General features: G+C 42.1%; 2 protein-coding genes across 2 annotated transcripts in view; one reads left to right on the plus strand and one right to left on the minus strand.

Annotated features, from left to right (window-relative positions):
- Nucleotides 1–22,176, plus strand: part of GREB1L (GREB1 like retinoic acid receptor coactivator) — a 219,250-nt gene that overhangs the window by 169,766 nt on the left and 27,308 nt on the right. The window contains exons 15-18 of the mRNA XM_069731170.1: nt 684–818; nt 10,056–10,253; nt 12,242–12,422; nt 14,559–14,751. Coding sequence (XP_069587271.1) covers nt 684–818; nt 10,056–10,253; nt 12,242–12,422; nt 14,559–14,751 — 707 coding nt within the window. The remainder of the gene's footprint in view (nt 1–683; nt 819–10,055; nt 10,254–12,241; nt 12,423–14,558; nt 14,752–22,176) is intronic.
- Nucleotides 10,111–22,176, minus strand: part of ESCO1 (establishment of sister chromatid cohesion N-acetyltransferase 1) — a 160,712-nt gene continuing 148,646 nt past the window's right edge. Inside the window, exon 10 of the mRNA XM_069731174.1 lies at nt 10,111–10,231. Coding sequence (XP_069587275.1) covers nt 10,222–10,231 — 10 coding nt within the window. The 3' untranslated portion in view covers nt 10,111–10,221. The remainder of the gene's footprint in view (nt 10,232–22,176) is intronic.

The following is a 22,176-nucleotide window of genomic DNA, read 5'->3' on the forward strand; positions in this document are numbered from 1 at the left end:
AGCCCAGGAAGGTACAGCGATCTCCTCTCCCCCGGACCCTGCTGCTGCTGCCTCCTCCTGCCCCGGACACACAGATCTCCCCAGCTGCTGCAGGAATCAGCGCTGAGTAAGCCATGTGTGTCCCTGCTTAAGTGCAGTATTCATCTGCCTCTCCCAGCTCACTGCTGAGCTGATAGGTGGGCGGGGAGTAGCTAATGAATATTCACTGCACTTAATCATCGGGACCATGTGGTTTCCCCAGCACTGATTCTGGGCAGCAGGGACATCCTGAAGTGGGATAATAGTGCGATCCCACTCACTGCTGCCTCCCTCCCCACATGCTACATCCATACCATAAGACGCACCCTTTCCTCCCAAATTTGGAGGGAAAAAAGTGCGTCTTATGGTCAGAAAAATACGGTAATTTATTGTTGTGCAATCTCAAACCGAACATGCGTGAAGTTTCGGTCATCAATAATGAACCTTCGTCTGACCAAACTGATTGCAAGACTTAACAAAATGAAACAGATAAGGCAGCACTCTGTAGCGCTATAGCATGCAAACATAAAATATGAAAATTGAATTGAGTGCTTAGCGCATAAATTGGCCAATTCATATCTACCTGGCAGCCACGTTAAGGCGTTTCTCGTTGCCAGGACCTATTGCCATTGTATACTCTTTATAATAATTTTTTTTTTGACTAGGTGATGATTTGGACAAGCTGTTGGATAAGATTCAGAAGAAAAGAGGTGATAATTTTGTTATTCCGTTTAATGGAGATGTAAAAGAATGCGTCTCATCCCTGGAGGCAGCCAGCATGATGCCTACACAGGGCAGAGGTACTGTTTTCCTAGTATAGAATTTTTTTTTCCCCAGCAAGTTCTCTATTATTAATTTAAAAAAAATGTTTAAACAAGATGAAATATTATTTTCTAAAAATGTATGTCGTGACTTTTTAATTCAGAATGATTGAATCCCTAGTTGTCCCTTTTTAGTAGCTGCAGCAGAGGGAGGCATTAATATCTCACACACTTCTCTTTTGTACTTGCCATAAAGGCTTTCTCATAGTACGCATAAGTTTATACTGTGTAATATTTAGAATGTCATGATAAATAAAATACTGTGTAATATAATAATTTGACTCCCGGATAACAAATAATTAAAATTAACCCCTTTCTGACATTAGACGTACTATCCCGTCGAGGTGGGGTGGGCCCCTATGACCACAGACGGGATAGTACGTCATACGCGATCGGCCGCGCGTCAGCTGCCTATCGCAGCTGACATCCGGCACTATGTGCCAGGAGCGGTCACGGACTGCTCCCGGCATATTAACCCCCGGCACACCGCGATCAAACATGATCGCGATGTGCCGGCGGTATAGGGAAGCATCGTGCAGGGAGGGGGCTCCCTGTGGACTTCCCTGAGCCCCCCCCCGCAGCAACGCGATGTGATCGCGTTGCTGCGAGGGTCTCCGTACCTCCCTCCCTGCTCCAGGCCCGGATCCAAGATGGCCGCGGCATCCGGGTCCTGCAGGGAGGGAGGTGGCTTCACAGAGCCTGCTCAGAGCAGGCACTGTGAAGCCTGCAGTGCTGTAAGTCAGATCGGTGATCTGACAGAGTGCTGTGCAAACTGTCAGATCACCGATCTGTGATGTCCCCACCTGGGACAAAGTAAAAAAGTAAAAAAAAAAAAAAAAGTTCCAAATGTGTAAAAAAAAAAAAATTTTTAAAATATTCCTAAATAATGAAAAAATATATATTATTCCCATAAATACATTTCTTTATCTAAATAAAAAAAACAAACAATAAAAGTACACATATTTAGTATCGCCGCGTCCGTAACGGCCCGACCTATAAAACTGGCCCACTAGTTAACCCCTTCAGTAAACACCGTAAGAAAAAAAAAAGAGGCAAAAAACAACGCTTTATTATCATACTGCCGAACAAAAAGTGGAATAACACGCGATCAAAAAGACAGATATAAATAACCATGGTACCGCTGAAAGTCATCTTGTCCCGCAAAAAACGAGCCGCCATACAGCATCATCAGCAAAAAAATAAAAAAGTTAGTCCTGAGAATAAAGCGATGCAAAAATAATTATTTTTTCTATAAAATAGTTTTTATCGTATAAAAGCGCCAAAACATAAAAAAAATGATATAAATGAGGTATCGCTGTAATCATACTGACCCGAAGAATTAAACTGCTTTATCAATTTTACCAAACGCCGAACTGTATAAACGCCTCCCCCCAAAAGAAATTCATGAATAGCTGGTTTTTGGTCATTCTGCCTCACAAAAATAGGAATAAAAAGCGATCAAAAAATGTCACGTGCCCGAAAATGTTACCAATAAAAACGTCAACTCGTCTCGCAAAAAACAAGACCTCACATGACTCTGTGGACCAAAATGTGGAAAAATTATAGCTCTCAAAATGTGGTAACGCAAAAAATATTTTTTGCAATAAAAAGCGTCTTTCAGTGTGTGACAGCTGCCAATCATAAAAATCCGCTAAAAAAACCCGCTATAAAAGTAAATCAAACCCCCCTTCATCACCCCCTTAGTTAGGGAAAAATTAAAAAATATATATTTATTTCCATTTTCCCATTAGGGTTAGGGCTAGGGTTAGAGTTAGGGCTAGGGTTAGAGTTAGGGCTAGGGTTAGAGTTAGGGCTAGGGTTAGAGTTAGGGCTAGGGTTAGAGTTAGGGCTAGGGTTAGAGTTAGGGCTAGGGTTAGAGTTAGGGTTAGAGTTAGGGCTAGGGTTAGGGCTAGGGTTAGGGTTAGGGCTAGGGTTAGAGTTAGGGCTAGGGTTAGAGTTAGGGCTAGGGTTAGAGTTAGGGCTAGGGTTAGAGTTAGGGCTAGGGTTAGAGTTAGGGCTAGGGCTAGAGTTAGGGCTAGGGCTAGAGTTAGGGCTAGGGTTAGAGTTAGGGCTAGGGTTAGAGTTAGGGCTAGGGTTAGAGTTAGGGCTAGGGTTAGAGTTAGGGCTAGGGTTAGAGTTAGGGCTAGGGTTAGAGTTAGGGCTAGGGTTAGAGTTAGGGCTAGGGTTAGAGTTAGGGCTAGGGTTAGGGCTAGGGTTAGGGTTAGGGCTAGGGTTAGAGTTAGGGCTAGGGTTAGGGTTTAGATTACATTTACAGTTGGGATTAGGGTTAGGGGTGTGTTTGGATTAGGGTTTCAGTTATAATTGGGGGATTTCCACTGTTTAGGCACATCAGGGGCTCTCCAAACGCGACATGGTGTCCGATCTCAATTCCAGCCAATTCTGCGTTGAAAAAGTAAAACAGTGCTTCTTCCCTTCCGAGCTCTCCCGTGCGCCCAAACAGGGGTTTACCCCAACATATGCAGTATCAGCGTACTCAAGACAAATAGGACAACAACTTTTTGGGTCAAATTTCTCCTCTTACCCCCAGGAAAATACAAAACTAAGGGCTAAAAAATAATTTTGGGAGGAAAGTTTTTTTTTTGTTTTTTTTCACGCCTCTGTGTTACAAACTGTAGTGAAACACTTGAGGGTTCAAAGCTCTCACAACACATCTAGATAAGTTCCTTAGGGGGTCTAGTTTCCAAAATGGTGTCACTTGTGGGGGTTTCTACTGTTTAGGTACATTAGGGGCTCTGCAAACGCAATGTGACACCTGCAGACCATTCCATCTAAGTCTGCATTCCAAATGGCGCTCCTTCCCTTCCGAGCCCTCCCATGCGCCCAGACAGTGGTTTCCCCCACATATGGTGTATCATCGCACTCAGGACAAATTGGGCAACAAATTTTGGGGTCCAATTTGTCCTGTTACCCTCGGGAAAATGCAAAACTGGGGGCTAAAAAAATGATTTTTGTGGGAAAAATTTTTTGTTTTATTTTTACGGCTCTGCATTATAAACTTCTGTGAAGCCCTTGGTGGGTCAAAGCGCTCAAAACACATCTAGATAAGTTCTTTAGGGGTCTACTTTCCAAAATGGTGTCACTTCTGGGGGGTTTCAATGTTTAGGCACATCAGTGGCTCTCCAAACGCAACATGGCGTCCCATCTCAATTCCTGTCAATTTTGCATTGAAAAGTCAAATGGCGCTCCTTCCCTTCTGAGCTCTCCTATGCGCCCAAACAGTGGTTTACCCCCACATATGGGGTATTGGCGTACTCAGGACAAATTGTACAACAACTTTTGGGGTCCAATTTCTTCTCTTACCCATGGGAAAATAAAAAATTGAAGGCGAAAAGATAATTTTTGTGAAAAAATATGATTTTTTATTTTTGCGGTTCTGCATTATAAACTTCTGTGAAGCACTTGGTGGGTCAAAGTGCTCACCACACCTCTAGGTAAGTTCCCTAGGGGGTCTACTTTCCAAAATGGTGTCACTTGTGGGGGGTTTCAGTGTTTAGGCACATCAGGGGCTCTCCAAACGCAACATGGCGTCCCATCTCAATTCCAGTCAATTTTGCATTGAAAAGTCAAATGGCGCTCCTTCGCTTCCGAGCTCTGTCATGTGCCCAAACAGTGGTTTACCCCCACATATGGGGTATTGGTGTACTCAGGACAAATTGTACAACAACTTTTGGGGTCCATTTTCTCCTGTTACCATTGGTAAAATAAAACAAATTGGAGCTGAAGTAAATTTTTTGTGAAAAAAAAGTTAAATGTTCATTTTTATTTAAACATTCAAAAAATTCCTGTGAAGCACCAGAAGGGTTAATAAACTTCTTGAATATGGTTTTGAGCACCTTGAGGGGTGCAGTTTTTAGAATGGTGTCACACTTGGGTATTTTCTATCATATAGACCCCTCAAAATGACTTCAAATGAGATGTGGTCTCTAAAAAAAAAAAAAAAATGGTATTGTAAAAACGAGAAATTGCTGGTCAATTTTTAACCCTTATAACTCCCTAACAAAAAAAAAAATTTGGTTCCAAAATTGTGCTGATGTAAAGTAGACATGTGGGAAATGTTACTTTCTAAGTATTTTGTGTGACATATCTCTGTGATTTAATTGCATAAAAATTCAAAGTTGGAAAATTGCGAAATTTTCATAATTTTCGCCAAATATCCATTTTTTTCACAAACGCAGGTACTATCAAATAATTTTTACCACTATCATGAAGTACAATATGTCACGAGAAAACTGTGTCAGAATAACTGGGATCCGTTGAAGTGTTCCAGAGTTATAACCTCATAAAGGGACAGTGGTCAGAATTGTAAAAATTGGCCCGGTCATTAACGTGCAAACCACCCTTGGCGGTAAAGGGGTTAAAGTGTGTGTTTTCTTAAGTAATATAGGAGAAAAAAAATGCTATCACAATTTTACTCTTCACCCTCCCAATCCAAAGTTCGGCAAACAACTGTTTGGACATATAGCCCGGTTCACTATGTAATTTCGCCGGAATTTTCTGGAGAGTTTCAAATATGTACATTTTTGGAAAGGCTATGGTATAAGCAATAAGAAAAACAATGTTTCCATTTGCCCCGAGTCCTAAGTGGCTGCCATCTTGGATTTTACAAAATGGCTGATTTACATCGATTTTTGTTAATATCTCAGCTTGTAAGTAACGTAAAACTTAAATTTTGACAGCTAAACATACATTTTGAGTACTAAGAAATGCAGTGGTATCCAAATAAATACTCTATATACGACTACAAATTGTATCGGTTTATATTTGAACAAATTTTCGAACTCGAAAAGCAGAGTTTTAATGTTTTTAACTTTTGAACAACCAGAGTGTCTTTACATATCGCCACCATCACTGTCATCATCAGTTTCATATTTGGTCTGAGTGTCCTCGTCATTCATACACTCGCTGTCACACTGACAAAGATCGGTACAGGATAAGTTATTTTTTCGGCACGAACACCTTGAAGAAGAACAGTCATGTTTGCATTGACAACTAATCATCTCGATTATTGCTTTTGGAGCTGGAAGAACATCTGTCATGGTTGGTTTCAACTGTCCATCCAACCCTTTGTGATAGCCATTCTTCTCGGGATCCAGCTGAGAATCCTGCAAAGCAATGTTAGCTTGTCCCCACACTCTGGCTTGGATATGGACTCTGAGGACATGTTGTTTTAGAGCTCCGAGTGTAGGAGGTAACCTGTCACTTTCTGCCATATGCTTGCAAAATAGATGCCATCGCAGTTCGGGAATATTCTTAATAAAAATGCCTTTTGGAGAGTAAGCAAAACATACGAAGGTAGCAAGAGTTGACAACATAGTTTTGCTCACTTCTTTTTCAGTCGAAAGCATCTGCAGAGAACTGATTACATCTGGTGTTGCGTTCATGTAAGCTTGCAGCCAGATTGCTTTGCCAATTCGAGAGAACCTTCCAGTTGTGTCAGCACCAGTGAATGCATGGAAGGCTGTCAAAGCCTTTGCTCTGTCTGCCCCTATGACTCTCCTTATTGGCTCTATCTCGATCATCCCAGAGACCATTGAAATCGATGTATTCTTCAGCATGAGGTCATAGTTAGCTATGACCAACACCAGTACATCGGTATCAGGGGAGAAGAAAACCATCCTTGCATCCGGTGGGTTTCGTTGTGTTGCCAAGACAGCTTGGTAGATCAACAGTGTGTCTGCTTCTTCGTGATTGTTGTCGTCGAAAACTAAGTTTTTGTTGCTCCTGGTACACCCTGAAGAACAAGTGATGACCAGTTTTTGTGATGAACTGTTGAACTCTAGAGTCTTTGCAGCAAGATAGTTGGTCAGGTCAGCCTTTGTCTTGTCATGTGAAAGGAACCTGTTCATTGGAATATGATTAATGTTTGTTTCATCTCTGACCTGGTACTGAATTAGTGCCTTTCCTTTTCTTCTTTTATCCCTGGTAGCATCCTTGAGAGAATTTTCCCTATACGTATCAAACACAAGGATTATTTCATCGTAATTTTCTGTGAGAGACATAAGCCTGTCATTGAAGCAGTAACTGAGATCTTTGACTGTCACTAGTGTTGCCGGTTTCTTGGCCATCTTTTGCAGAAGAACCATTCCATCTACCAGGGCTATCTTGCGACTTGGATCATCTGATCTTGTGTCCATCCTATCTTCTGGCTGCAGATCTTTCTGTGGAGTTTCTACTATAACCAACTTGTTAAGGAGACTGATCAGTTTCGATTTGTCATGGCATGGTAACATTGTACCATCTGGAGCAAAAAAGGCTCTTGGGGTCAGAGTGAATTCGTAGTTCCCAATGGCCACTTTCTGGTTTATGTCTCTGTTGGACCTTGCCAAAACCATCATTCTTCCATACAAGTCCTTGGTCTCCTTAAGATCAACAGTCTTGTCTCGGAGTTTTACTGTGGTTTTCTTGTTTGCCGACATGAACATCCTGTTGTTCTCCTTCTTTACTGGTGCCCATAGGCTAACATCCCCATTGATTCGCGCCAACACATAGTCTTCATACAGCTTTTGACCTGTCTCATCTGCATTCAGGATCATTTTTACATACTCATCAGGGATGTAGGCATGGGTGATTACATTGTGCAACTTGTCACCTACAACAGCAAATGGGTTGCCATGTTTCAAAATTGCTTCCTTAATCTTGTCAATAACATGATGACACTTCTTGACTGCACTTGGCCCAAGATCGTGATGCTCTCTGGTTTTGTCACGTTCTAAATCAAACTGTCTGGTATATTCTTTGACAACTCGGGAGAGTTCAGGTGTGGCCATGAAGAATCTCTGACGAGCATTGGCATTGTTCGAGATGCCGACTATGCCAGCATGGATTTTCATCAGCTTGTTCAGATGCTCGCATGCATGGTCCGCCCCAATGGATACAAATGGGATAGCACTTTTCGTGACTGAAATGTTACCCGCTTTCATTTCTTCCCATGTTTGAGGGTGATTTATTTTAAGGTCATGCATGTCCGTGATATACCTTGGCCACAATCGCTTGTATTTCATCCGGTCAAATGCAAAGAAGAGCTTGCTGAGCTGCTCTCCGGCTTGAAGATGAAGCTCAAGGTCTGCATTCCTGGTTGCAGCAACAAATAAAAGGATTGTTTCCACTCGCTGTAGGTAGTTCATCATGAACAGTCAGAGCTAGCCCCAGGACCTGTGGGTTTTCTCGTGCATTGGGTTGTCTGAATACTGATGATTCGGTTTTTGGCTTGTAGTTGACCTGGCGTTTTGATTTGAATTCATACATGATGTTCTGACTCATAGTGAGTGCTGCTCGGTCAACAATTTTGGTCCTTCTTTGAGTTTCAAGGCTGTCAATCGGCCCTGTTATGATCCAACGGATAGCGGAATATAATTCTGCTGGAACGTCGTTTATGTCACTAGTGACCGTTATGGTGTTTTTATCATTGACTTCCGTTGTAAAATTAGCAATGCTTTTCCTAATTAACTGTGCTGCTTTGTAGATTGTCTGCATGTTGTCTGCATCATCACTACGACATTCCATTGCAGAATTAACCATGATTTCCTCACAGGCTTCTGGTGAATAAAGAACTGCTGATTCCCTTCTGTTTTTTGAAAGACAGGATTTCAGATGTGGCAAGGCATTCATTATAATTTCTTTGAGCCACTTTCTAGTGAATGTAGGTTTGTGATTTTCCACGCCTTCTATACCAAGCATATTCAAATAAGTGGTTTCGATATCTTGTATAGATAGATATGATTGGTTCTGTGTTTGAATATCCACTAGGTTTATCAACTCTAGCAGACTTGCACGTTGTAATAAGGGTTCTTTGTGGTCTGTTCTGTTGGTACTACGTTCTCGTTGTCCATGAAAAACATGCTTTGTCCAACAGCTTTTGTGGTACCGGACGTCAATAGAATGTGCATCCCCTGGTGCAATGCATGTGTTCAGTCTTGTTTTCAGTGTTAAATTATCTGATGTTTCAATAGCTTGTTTCAACGATTTCCCTGCGTTGACTGTCCTCACATTATAAAGCTTCTCATTCTCATCGTTCTGACAAAAGAAACATTTTTCCTTATCCAGTGGCCATGTATGTGACCTCGTGAATGGTGATGAAGAGTCAGATGTTAATGAACCTGATTCGTCCATTTCAGCACGTCCTCTTTTTAATCCTCGTTTCTTGGTAATGTGGCTACCAGTAGCTAATGCATGTGCATAACGGTCCCGGGCTCGTTGTATTTGGTCGTTGTTAATTGCATTTGTGTAACAACTTCGATGGTAGACTGCCTGATGTGTAGCGATTGTGTCTTTCCTGTTGCTAATCCGTCGATGGATATCAACATAGTTGCCATCTTGTAAACTTGCCCTCTCTGCTACTATGTCCAAAACGCGCTGGTAAGACTGTATCCGAGGATTTTGCACCAACTTCTCATTGCCATTGGAAGACTGACAGAGCATACATAGCTTCCAGTTGATAGGTGCCTCACCTTCACAAGTGACTTCAGTAGCTTGTGGTTTGTCTGTCATGTTCAACTCCTGTAATAAAAGAAAAAAAAAACATGTGATTCCTGTCATTATGTATTATTATGTCAATACTAATTAATTATAAAAAACTGCTGTAGTAAATATCTAAAACACATCTGCAACTAGTAATATTGCATTTCTTAGCCCTAAAATGTATGTTTAGCTGTCAAATTTTATTTTTATGTTATTTATAAGCTGAGATATTAACGAAAATTGGTTTTACGTCAGCCATTTTGTCAAATCCAATATGGCGGTCACGTGGGACTCGGGGCAAATGGAAACATTGTTTTTCGTATTGCTTATACTATAACCTTTCCAAAAATGTATAGTTTTCAGACTCTCCAAAAAAATCCGGCGAAGGCCTAAATCAATACATAGTGAACCGGACTAATATAGCAGGATTCCGAAAAGTGTCAATAAGCTTTTAGAGGTCTGCAAATGAGATTTGGCACTTGAAACCTTTCCATCACTTTATCCCCACAAGTATGTAATAGAAATTTTAGGCTCTTAAAGACTTTTAGAGTTGACCAAGCACCAATACTTAATGTATTGAAGCAATATGCGTACTGTATGAAAGCTCGCAGATAAAATATAATTCTCCTCTGTAGAGGTCCAGTGTTGAAAATAAAACCTGAAACAAACATTTAGTGCACAATGTAAGTGCTGAAAAAATTTATTTAGAAAAATGTGACAATATATTAATTGTTACAGGCTGCATTACAGAAAGCTTCCAGATCTACCAGTCTCAGCTGATGGTCGCTCGGAAGCTTCTGTCCCAGGTGTGCGTCATTGCGGATAGTGGAAATCAGTGTCTTGATCTAGGTCGCTTCAGCAAAGTGGACTTCCTAATTGTTGTTCCTCGCTCAGAAGTTTTGGTTCAGCAGACCCTGCACAACATAAGACTTTCAGGTAAGATTTGGATATTACAGAAAATCAAATATCATCCATTTACATTTTGTTACAGGGTCTGTGACTAAACCCTAATTAAAGAAGCATTCACACTAACTTTTTATTTTATTCAATAAATGTGCATGTATATGCTCGTAATGTAGTGTGTATTAATATGCACCAACCACTGCTCTCTCTCTCTATCTAGTTATATGAAAAAGTTTGGGCACTCCATTAATCCTAAGCTTAATGTTTTTTTTTTTTTGCAACAGCTATTTCAGTTTCATATATCTAATAACTGTTGGACACAGTAATGTTTGTGCCTTGAAATGAGGTTTATTGTACTAACAGAAAATGTGCAATCTGCATTCAAACAAAATTTGACAGGTGCATAAGTATGGGCACCCCACCCAAAAATTGACATTAATATTTAGTAGATCCTCCTTTTGCAAAAATAACAGCCTCTAGTCGCTTCCTGTAGCTTTTAATGAGATCCGGGATGAAGGTATTTTTGACCATTCCTCTTTACAAAACAATTCCAGTTCAGTTAAGTTTGATGGTCGCCGAGCATGGACAGCCCTCTTCAAATGATCCCTCAGATGTTCAATGAAATTCAGGTCTGGGGACTGGGATGGCCATTCCAGAACAGTGTAATTGTTCCTCTGCATGAATGCCTGAGTAGATTTGGAGCGGTGTTTTGGATCATTGTCTTGCTGAAAGATCCATCCCCTGCATAACTTCAACTTTGTCACTGATTCATGAACATTATTGTCAAGAATCTGCTGATACTGAGAGGAATCCATGCGTCCCTCAACTTTAACAAGATTCCCGGTGCCGGCATTGGCCACACAGCCCCAAAGCATGATGGAACCTCCACCAAATTTTACTGTGGGTAGAAAGTGTTTTTCTTGGAATGCTGTGTTTTATGGCTGCCATGCATAACGCCTTTTTGTATGACCTAACAACTCAATCTTGGTTTCATCAGTCCACAGGACCTTCTTCCAAAAAGAAATTGGCATCTCCAAATGTGCTTTTGCATACCTCAGCCGGCTCTGTTTGTGGCGTGCTTGCAGAAATGGCTTCTTTCACATCACTCACCCATACAGCTTCTCCTTGTGGAAAGTGCGTTGTATAGTTGACCGATGCACAGTGACACCATCTGCAGCAAGTTTATGCTGCAGCTCTCTGGAGGTGGTCTGAGGATTGTCCTTGACTGATCTCACCATTCTTCTTCTCTGCCTTTCTGATGTTTTTCTTGGCCTGCCACTTCTGGCCTTAACAAGAACTGTACCTGTGTTCTTCCATTTCCTTACTATGTTCCTCACAGTGGAAATTGACAGGTTAAATCTCTGAGACAGCTTTTTGTATCCTTCCCCTGAACAACTATGTTGAATAATCTTTGTTTTCAGATCATTAGACAGTTGTTTTGAGGAGCCCATGATGCCACTCTTCAGAGGAGATTCAAACAGGAGAGCAACTTGCAAGTGGCCACTTTAAGTAGCTTTTCTCATGATTGCATACACCTGGCTATGAAGCTCAAAGCTCAATGAGGTTAGAAAACCAAAAAAAGTGCTTTAGTAAGTCAGTAAAAAGTAGGTAGGAGTATTTATAACAAGAAAATGATAAGGGTGCCCATACTTATGCACCTGTCAAATTTTGTTTGAATGCAGATTGCACATTTTCTGTTAGTACAATAAACCTCATTTCAAGGCAGAAACATTACTGTGTCCAACAGTTATTAGATATGAAACTGAAATAGCTGTTGCAAAAAAAACAAAACAATTTTTATAAAACATTAAGCTTTACATTAATAGGGTTGCCCAAACTTTTCCATATAACTGTATATATACACATACGTGTGTATATATCATGTAATTTATATATAAACGTTTTTTTTTTTCTATTTACCGGTACCTGCCTTAAGCTAGTGTAGAGATGGGTATAGGTACGTACTTTCTATATTGATACTTTCTATATTCATCTCTATTTTTTCTTTTTCATTTTGCCAGGCGTGCTAACAGATTTGGGACTAGAGGAGTCTGCGTGTGTAAATCAGCGAGCAGACAAATATGTGTTGCGATTTGAAGGGGATGTCCAGGCTAAATTTGATGCTTTTATGAAAAAAGTGAAGCAAAATCCTTACACACTGTTTGTTCTTATACATGACAATAGCCATGTGGATCTAACAAGGTAACGGTTTTAAAAGACAAAAAGAATCTGGCGACTGCAATTTTGTACTTTGTAGGTGTAGTGCTTGTATCATTCAACTGAATTGAGACCCGAATTGCCAAGTGATCAGTGGACTTAAAGGATTTATACCACTACAAACTTAATAGTAACCAACATTTCAATTTATAGTTCTCCGGAGAATAAGAAGATTCACAGTTGGATGTTTTAAAAATGTTTATGTACTGAGTTAATCTTATAAATGTGCCCCTGCTGTGTACTGTGTAATGGCCGTGTCTGACCATGCATGAACATTGTCTGATCATACCACAGCTCCTGGGCAGGGGGGAAGCTAAGAGTATACAGACAGAATCAGAATCAGCTGTGATCCTGTGCTATCCTGTCTTTATACTCTTTTTTTTTTTTTTTTTTTTTTTTTTTTTTTTTCTTCTTCTTTTTTTTGCTTCCCCCTCTGCCCAGGAGCTGGGTTATGATCAGACCCTGTCACTGTATGGTAAAGGTACCGTCACACTAGACGATATCGCTAGCGATCCGTGACGTTGCAGCGTCCTCGCTAGCGATATCGTCCAGTGTGACAGGCAGCAGCGATCAGGCCCCTGCTGTGCTGTCGCTGGTCGGGGAAGAAAGTCCAGAACTTTATTTGGTCGCTGGACTCCCCGTAGACATCGCTGAATCGGCGTGTGTGACACCGATTCAGCGATGTCTTCACTGGTAACCAGGGTAAACATCGGGTAACTAAGCGCAGGGCCGCGCTTAGTAACCCGATGTTTACCCTGGTTACCATCCTAAAAGTAAAAAAAACAAACACTACATACTTACCTACAGCCGTCTGTCCTCCAGCGCTGTGCTCTGCTCTCCTCCTGTACTGGCTGTGAGCGTCGGTCAGCCGGAAAGCAGAGCGGTGACGTCACCGCTCTGCTTTCCGGCCGCTGTGCTCACAGACAGTACAGGAGGAGTGCAGAGCACAGCGCTGGAGGACAGACGGCTGTAGGTAAGTATGTAGTGTTTGTTTGTTTTTTACTTTTAGGATGGTAACCAGGGTAAACATCGGGTTACTAAGCGCGGCCCTGCGCTTAGTTACCCGATGTTTACCCTGGTTACCGGCATCGTTGGTCGCTGGAGAGCGGTCTGTGTGACAGCTCTCCAGCGACCAAACAGCGACGCTGCAGCGATCCGGATCGTTGTCGGTATCGCTGCAGCGTCGCTAAGTGTGACGGTACCTTAAGACACGACCATTGCACAGTACACAGCAGGGACACATTTATAAGATTATCTCAGCACAGGAACATTTTTTTTTAAACTCCTCCAATTGTGGAAGTTATTATTCCAAGATCCATTGATGAAAATGTACTGTACTTTGTTTATGTACCACTTTGTCTTGTTTAAAGAAGTCTTTTTCTTTCCACCTTAAAAAGTATGCTTTACTTTGGGTTATTTTCAGTTGATGTTGCCTCTTCACTCTTGTAGAAATCCTACTGCTATAAGTATACAGTATTCTGTTCTTACCTGATTAGGAAGGATTACTTTATTGAATCTAGTCCACGCTTAATGATTGGGAGATATTTGTAAAAGATGCATTCTGTTATCTTTCAATTCATTGAAAAGTTTGTTCCATGGACAACAATTTGGATTTTAGTGAGTAACGGTTGACATTTTTATTTCAGAAATCAGTAGTATGCATAAAAATAAGACCTTTTTTAAATGTACTTTATCTGCTGTTTGTGTCGGACGAAACTGATCGATAGTTTTCAAAATTCTCAATTTCTGGGTCAAATCTGTATTCCGTGAAGACTGATAATTACAATACGGACATTAGACATGATAGTTGGTAATAATCTGTTGGCGGTAAGGGGTAGGAGGAGCTGTGCCTCTAGCTCCTCCCTCCTCCTTTTCTTCTTCCTCTTCGTGGAATCTCATCAGTAGCAACTCGCCATCTCTTGACTTCACTGAATACTGATTTTCACCTGGGAAATGAGTTTTGAAAATGAAAGATCAATCCTTTCCGAGCCAGAAGCAGATTTTTCATCATAAAGATATATTAATACTACTTTTTACAATGGACTCGTCACTGTACTGGCACAGCTGTTAATAACATGTCTGATCATTTTGACTCCTATTCTGACCTGTATTCCTCTTCAGTGCATTGTCGGGGGCATTGCCTCATGGAGACCCCAGCCAGGGGCTTTGTGACCGGATTATTAATAGTTGTGAAGTGCAGGAAGCGCTGAATCTAATCATGCTGCAAGTTACTGCCTTCCCTTACGCCTTACAGACACAGCAGTCTAAAATCCTCCCTAACAATGAGGTGCATTGGATTCAGCCAGAATTGGTGGTAAGGAAACTTTTCATATTTTTCATAGCTTTCACATGTTTGTCACTCGGGATTAATTTGGCCACCATCCTAAAGTTCACGCCGGCCTATTGCTTGTTCCAGGGAATCTGGAATTTCCTGTCTTTTGGCAGTCCATAAAAACCTGTTCTCAACTTTGAGCTTAATATTTTGGTTTGTATCAAAAATGTCACTAAGCAAATCTTTGCCCCTAAAGTCCTAGAAATATCATGATCCTATTAGATGATGGCATATTATAGCTAAGCTAATGTTTTGGAATATACAATCTGCCAGTAAGCATAAGACAGGAAGTTCTGAATATGTGAAAATTAAAAGCTTTTGAAATTATTGGTTAATTCAAATTTGCACACAGCCCCAGACACAACAGTTTAATATGTTCTGCAAAATGTAAATGCCAGGCAAATTAAAGGGAACCTGTCACCCCGTTTTTTGAGATTGAGCTATAAATACTGTTAAATAGGGCCTGCGCTGTGTGTTCCTATAGTGTATGTAGTGTACCCCGATTCCCCACCTATGCTGAGATATAACTTACCAAAGTCGCCGTTTTCGCCTGTCAATCAGGCTGGTCAGGTCGGGAGGGCGTGGTGACATCGCTGGTTCTTCCTCAGCTTTACGTTGGTGGCGTAGTGGTGAACAAGCAGCGCGCGATCTGCGCTGTAATCCCTTGCATCGGTGGGGGCGGCCATCTTCCTGGGGCCGCGCGTGCGCAGATCGAGTGCTCTGCTGCACGGGGCTTCAGGAAAACGGCCGCGGGATGCCGCGCGTGCGCATTAGAGATCGCGGCGGCCATTTTCCCAAAGCCGAGTTTGCATCTCGGCTTTGGGAAAATGGCCGCCGTGATCTCTAATAAGCACGCGCGGCATCCCGCGGCCATTTTCCTGAAGCCCCGTGCAGCAGAGCACTCGATCTGCGCACGCGCGGCCCCAGGAAGATGGCCGCCCCCACCGATGCAAGGGATTACAGCGCAGATCGCGCGCTGCTTGTTCACCACTACGCCACTACGCCACCAACGTAAAGCTGAGGAAGAACCAGCGATGTCTCCACGCCCTCCCGACCTGACCAGCCTGATTGACAGGCGAAAACGGCGACTTTGGTAAGTTATATCTCAGCATAGGTGGGGAATCGGGGTACACTACATACACTATAGGAACACACAGCGCAGGCCCTATTTAACAGTATTTATAGCTCAATCTCAAAAAACGGGGTGACAGGTTCCCTTTAACTTATGCCTCACAAATGCTGCTTTGTGCTGTTAAGGGGGAAAAGAAGCTAACAAAAACTATATAGAAAACAGTAACACAATGCAAAGTCTTGTTAAAATGGTTGGCTCACTATGATCATGGATAATCCCCTATGGGAGTGGGAGCCGCATATTCATGACTGTAATCGGCGGCCCCACATGACAGCTCATAGAGGAGAAGCTGCAGCCAGGACAGGACGCTGCGAGGGAGTCGGGTGAGTATTTCATTAACAGCGGGCGGGCGCACAGGGGGTGGGAGGGGGGTGGGGACAGGGATCTTTATTTTAAACACGGGGAAAAAAAAGGATTTTTCATATCTTCTCTCCAGCAAACGCTACTGGACAGAAGATATGAAAGGCGATTTCAGCACCACGTGGGGGGGACAGCGCTTACTGTAGCGCTGTCTCCTGCATGGCACACGGACTGGACACGGACAGCGTCCGTGTGCGGTACGTGTTTTACACGGACCCATTGACTTTAATGGGTCCGTGTAATCAGTGCGCTCCCACGAACACTGACATGTCTCCGTGTTTTGCACACGGACACACGGTCTGTGAAAACACGCTGACATGTGCAGAGACACATTGATTTCAATGTGTCTACGTGAGTCAGTGTCTCCGGTACGTGAGGAAACTGTCACCTCACGTACTGGAGCAACTGATGTGTGAAACCGGCCTAAGGGGGAATGCAATGCCGGCACGATGGTGTTCTGTACATCATCAAAAGGCATACAATTCCAACCCGTAGTTCAGTCCATTGGGAGCCAGACAGTCCAGGGAGAATATCCATTTGGATTCAGCTCTGGACATGGCTTCATAAGGTTACCCCCTCTTGAATTTTGTTGGATCCTCTGGATAGCCACAAAACGGACATCTTTTATGCATCTATTGTGCTTTTCAAAAAAAATGCCTCAAGAGGGGATGGCCTGTGTACCCATTCTTGAGGTTTGTGAGGTGCTCCTTGATGCGCACCATGAGCCGCCTTTTAGTTCGGCCTATGTATAATTTTCACGGGCACTCAATGAGGTAAATAACCTTAGTGGTATAGCATGTAATGTTGCCCTTAATCCAAAAGGTGTTTATAGCCTCAGAATCAGTAAATGAGTTGCCGTGATCTGTTTTGAAATGTGTTTCAGCAGCACTAGCAGGTGCCACATGGGGTAAACCCAGAGACCAAGTCTATAGGTGTCCCAACCTTCGATTTATAGGTTTTAAGAGTTGGGGCCACCAAGTAGCCTAAAGATTGGGCTTTCCTATATATAACCTTAGGAACGGTGGGTAAAATGTCCCCTATAATTTTGTCCCTCCGCAAGGTAGCCCAATGTTTAAAAATTATAGACTTAAATTTCTTGTGGTCAGCATGAAACTGCGTGATAAATGGCAATTGCTGAATCTGATCCTGGATGCTAGTACTAGTCGGATTGGTGGCTTTTACCTTGTGTACCAGGAGCTCTCTCGAAGCCATTCCCACCTCGTATTTGGCCTGTTCCAATAATGAGATTGGGTACCGTATCCTTTCTCCAAAAATTGTTGCATTAGGACCCCAGCTTCCTTGTTGTAATCGTCCAAGGTGGTACAATTCTGTCTTATCCTTGTATATTGTCCTCTCGGGATATTCGTCAGCCATACAGGCAAGTGACAGCTACTCATTTGAATGAAGCTGTTAGAATCAACTTCCTTTCTATAGCATCTAGTGAGTAAGTTGTTTCCTTCAATGTATATATTAAGGTCCAGGAAGTTGATACTTGTAGTGCTGATCGTTGGGGTAAATTCAAGGCCAAAACTATTCTTGCTTAGGTTAGAAATAAATGTGCTTTGCAAAAAAGAAAAAAAAGAGCATGAACCGCACATCCCAAAATCATACGTTGATCTAAAGCCGCTAGGCAAAAATTAATATAACTGAATATGAGGTTTTCAGTTTAACATTCTGATCAGACTGTATGAAGCCCACTGCCCCTTCACGGCAAACCTTGTAGTGGGTCCTATCGCCCTAACGGAGCGGAGCCGTGCGGCGCCCACCGCCACAGCGGCCATGCACCAGCAGGGCGGACGGCCTGTTGCCCCACAGCACCCATGCTGCAAGACTGAGTCCCCAAGACTCCAGACCGCGCCGCCCCACCAGCACAAAGCCACAGCAACAATGGCCGCCACACAGCACCAACACCAAAATGAAAGGAGCACTTAAACTCACCTTCCTCCAGCTCTTCAGTGAGAGCCAAAATGGGCTAGACCCCTTACTTTGCAGTCTCCTGCTAATTAAAATCACCTGAGCCAAATGGGAGGAGTGCTGGTCCAAGAAGAAGACTAGAACATGCTTTGCAAAAAAGAAAAAAAAAGAGCATGAACCGCACATCCCAAAATCATACGTTGATCTAAAGCCGCTAGGCAAAAATTAATATAACTGAATATGAGGTTTTCAGTTTAACATTCTGATCAGACTGTATGAAGCCCACTGCCCCTTCACGGCAAACCTTGTAGTGGGTCCTATCGCCCTAACGGAGCGGAGCCGTGCGGCGCCCACCGCCACAGCGGCCATGCACCAGCAGGGCGGACGGCCTGTTGCCCCACAGCACCCATGCTGCAAGACTGAGTCCCCAAGACTCCAGACCGCGCCGCCCCACCAGCACAAAGTGAGTTTAAGTGCTCCTTTCATTTTGGTGTTGGTGCTGTGTGGCGGCCATTGTTGCTGTGGCTTTGTGCTGGTGGGGCGGCGCGGTCTGGAGTCTTGGGGACTCAGTCTTACAGCATGGGTGCTGTGTGGCAACAGGCCGTCCGCCCTGCTGGTGCATGGCCGCTGTGGCGGTGGGCGCCGCACGGCTCCGCTCCGTTAGGGCGATAGGACCCACTACGAGGTTTGCCGTGAAGGGGCAGTGGGCTTCATACAGTCTGATCAGAATGTTAAACTGAAAACCTCATATTCAGTTATATTAATTTTTGCCTAGCGGCTTTAGATCAACGTATGATTTTGGGATGTGCTGTTCATGCTCTTTTTTTTTTTTCTTTTTAGAAATAAATGAATCTAGATCACATCTAGGGCCCTCCCAGATGAATATAATGTCGTCAATAAAGCGACGCCATAGGACTAGGCCAGTGCATAAATTACCAGATGTGTAGATATGGGACTCCTCCCACTTGGCTACATTAAGGTTAGCGTATCTAGGAGCGAAACGTGTCCCCATAGCTGTACCACATATCTGCAAATAGAATTCCCCCTCATACATAAAATAATTATGATGCAAAATGAATCTAATACTTTCCTCGACAAACGAAACCAGAGTGTCTGGGTAAATTCCTAATGTATGGAGGAACTGACCTGCGATGTGACAGCCCATATTTTGATCTATTACGGTATACAGCGACTTTATATCCAAAGTGCCTAAGATGTAACTAGGTTTCCACCTGACTTGTTCTAAAACCTGTAAAATATGACCTGTATCTTTTAGATAAGACGGTATGAGTGGCATGCACTTCTGTAGGTGCATATCTACATACCGTAATAAGTTTGCTGTGAGACTGTTAATCCCTGAAATGATGGGTCATAGGATATGTCATATTTTAATGAAGTTTGGGAATATGATAAAAAATAGCTAGACTAGGGTCCTTATTCATCACGAACTCATACTCTTTTTTACTCAGGATCCCCAGTGCTTTGCCTTTAAGGCACAAGGTGTTCAGTTTTTTGACATAACTCAAAGTTGGATTACTTTTTAATTTTTTATAAGTAACTTCATCACCAAGAAGTTGAGTGGATTCTTCATGGTACATCGTGCGGTCCATAACCACAATACCCCCTCCTTTGTCCGCTGGGCGGACAATGATGTCATTATTTTGCTGTATATCTTTGATAGCTTTCCTTTCTTGTTGATTTAAATTGCAAGGTAAATATCTAGTTTGTCTCCTTTGCAATTTTCTAATATCTTCCGTGACTAGTCTATCAAAGGTAATAAATGCCTCAGATTGCTCCTGGACCGGGTTGAATGTAGATGGTTTTGCCAATGATGTGTGACTATACTTCCCAGGTTCTAGGTTGGTTTTATTAGTGGAAAGTTTCTCCTTTATAAAAAAAAAAGTATTTCTTGAGCTAGATTTCTCAAGTACTTTTTCATACTAATATACAGGCAAATGGTCGGCCTTTAGCCGTGGGAGCATATTTTAGTCCTTTTTGGATAAGAGAAATTTCATTGTTTCAGTGGATGTGAGCTCAAATTAAAGATTTTTTGGGAGTTGTTAGGTACTGAGTTCACTTTTTAACACTTATGGTTTATATTTACTACAGCTTTGGCACCTGGCTGTTCTGATCCCAGCGGCTAAGGATACTGTTCTGTTTGCGAGCGCTGGTGTTTTTCCTTTTATATAAAAAAAAATTAAGACCCCCGATTCATCATTGCCTCTGCATCTGTAATTTAATTTTCTGCACCCAATTTATTCTATTATCATTTTTTTAAGCTTATTTTATATGCACTTGTCGGTGTTTGGTTTCTTTGGTTTTCGTTTTTGCTCTGTGGGCAGAGCCTAGCAATTTCAGATGCTCTTGCCTCATTCATCAATGTACACTTTTTCAAGTCCAATAATTTGGTTTAATTTCATTTCAGTCAAACCCACTCCCTGTATGTTTTGGTTTTTTTTTTTTTTTTTTTTTTGCATACGTCAAATTTTTGGGAACTTTAGACTATTTTTACGAGTTTTTTTTGTTGACAAATTGTGATTGACGGTGCCAGCAGTCACAAAAAAAACTTCAACACAGGGAAAAACCTTTACGTTTGTGCCAAATTCATGAATCGTGTTTGCCATTTTGATTCCACAAGACAAAAATAGTGACTTAAAATCCCCCACAAAAGGGAGGGGAATAGGGACTTAAGTTTTTTGCCATTGACATTCTGTAATAGTCTGTTGAAGAGTAACATTTGTTTGACAATGGTGTGTTCTTTAGGTAGCATGTTATAATGCAGGAAGAGCTGATCAGACTGATTTAAACATTATTGTGGGTAAAGTTTGAATAAAACTTGTATTCATGGAAATCTGTATGTTTTGGTTTTTTTTTTAATGCATTAATCAAAAAGGCAGACCTATTGAGTGATGGACAGTGTTCCCGGTAAGACGGCATTCAATGATTGCTGTCAGTCAAGGAATAGGAATGGCCACTGGACTCGCATGCAAACACCTGGGATTTCAATCAATGAAAGTAATACTGAAACTTTTCCAACAGACCTGCAGTACAGTACATAAGTTTTAGGCAGGGGTGGGGAAAAAATGCTGTAAAGTAAGAATGCACTGTTGCCTGCAGACACTTATAGTAGCTCCACAGACCTTCAATAATCAAATTTACTTGTTAGAGCCAAATATTTAAAATTTGACTCATTTGTTCAGAGCACCTGATGCAATTTTTTTGCACTATAGTTGCTATATTTTTATGTATAGTTGAGTCACTTGTCCTGGTCTCCATGTGGAAAATGTTTTTTTTTTTCTTCCATGACTACTTTTGGCTAGATTTCACTGAATAGTAGATGGGTGTGGCTAAGGGTCTTTAACTGCTGCCAGTTTTGAGTTGATGGCAGTGTTGGACGTTTCTTGATTTCAAAGGGAAGGAAACTTGATGGGTCTTTCAGCTGCTGAACTAAGTTTTCTTGGTCAGCCAAGGCATGTATAACCCTCAGTGGTGCCCATTTCTTGCTGGTGCTTCAAAATAAAGCCCAAGTCTGCTTTGAAATTATTACCTAGGAGAGATGTTGCTGACGCAGTAGAACTAATGTCTTGTTGATGTGCTCAGTCTTGGCATGGTCTATCATCAGTGAACCTGGAAATTATAGGCCAGTAAGTCTAACCTCTCTTGTTGGTAAAATATTTGAAAGGTTTCTGAGGGATGTTATTCTGGATTATCTCAATGAGAATAACTGTTTAACTCCATATCAGCATTGGTTTGACAGGAGCAATTCCTCATAAACCTATCTAATCAGTTTTTATGAAGAGGTAAGCCATAGACTGGGCCAAGGTGAGACATTGGACATGGTATATCTTGATTTTTCAAAAGCGTTTGATACCGTTCCACACAAGAGGTTGGTACACAAAATGAGAATGCTGGATCTGGGGGAAAATGTGTGTAAATGGGTAAGCAACTGGCTTAGTGATAGAAGCAGAGGGTGGTTATAAATGGTATATTCTCTAATATAG

Source organism: Ranitomeya imitator, chromosome 6 (assembly GCF_032444005.1).
Source record: "Ranitomeya imitator isolate aRanImi1 chromosome 6, aRanImi1.pri, whole genome shotgun sequence".
NCBI lineage: Eukaryota > Metazoa > Chordata > Amphibia > Anura > Dendrobatidae > Ranitomeya > Ranitomeya imitator.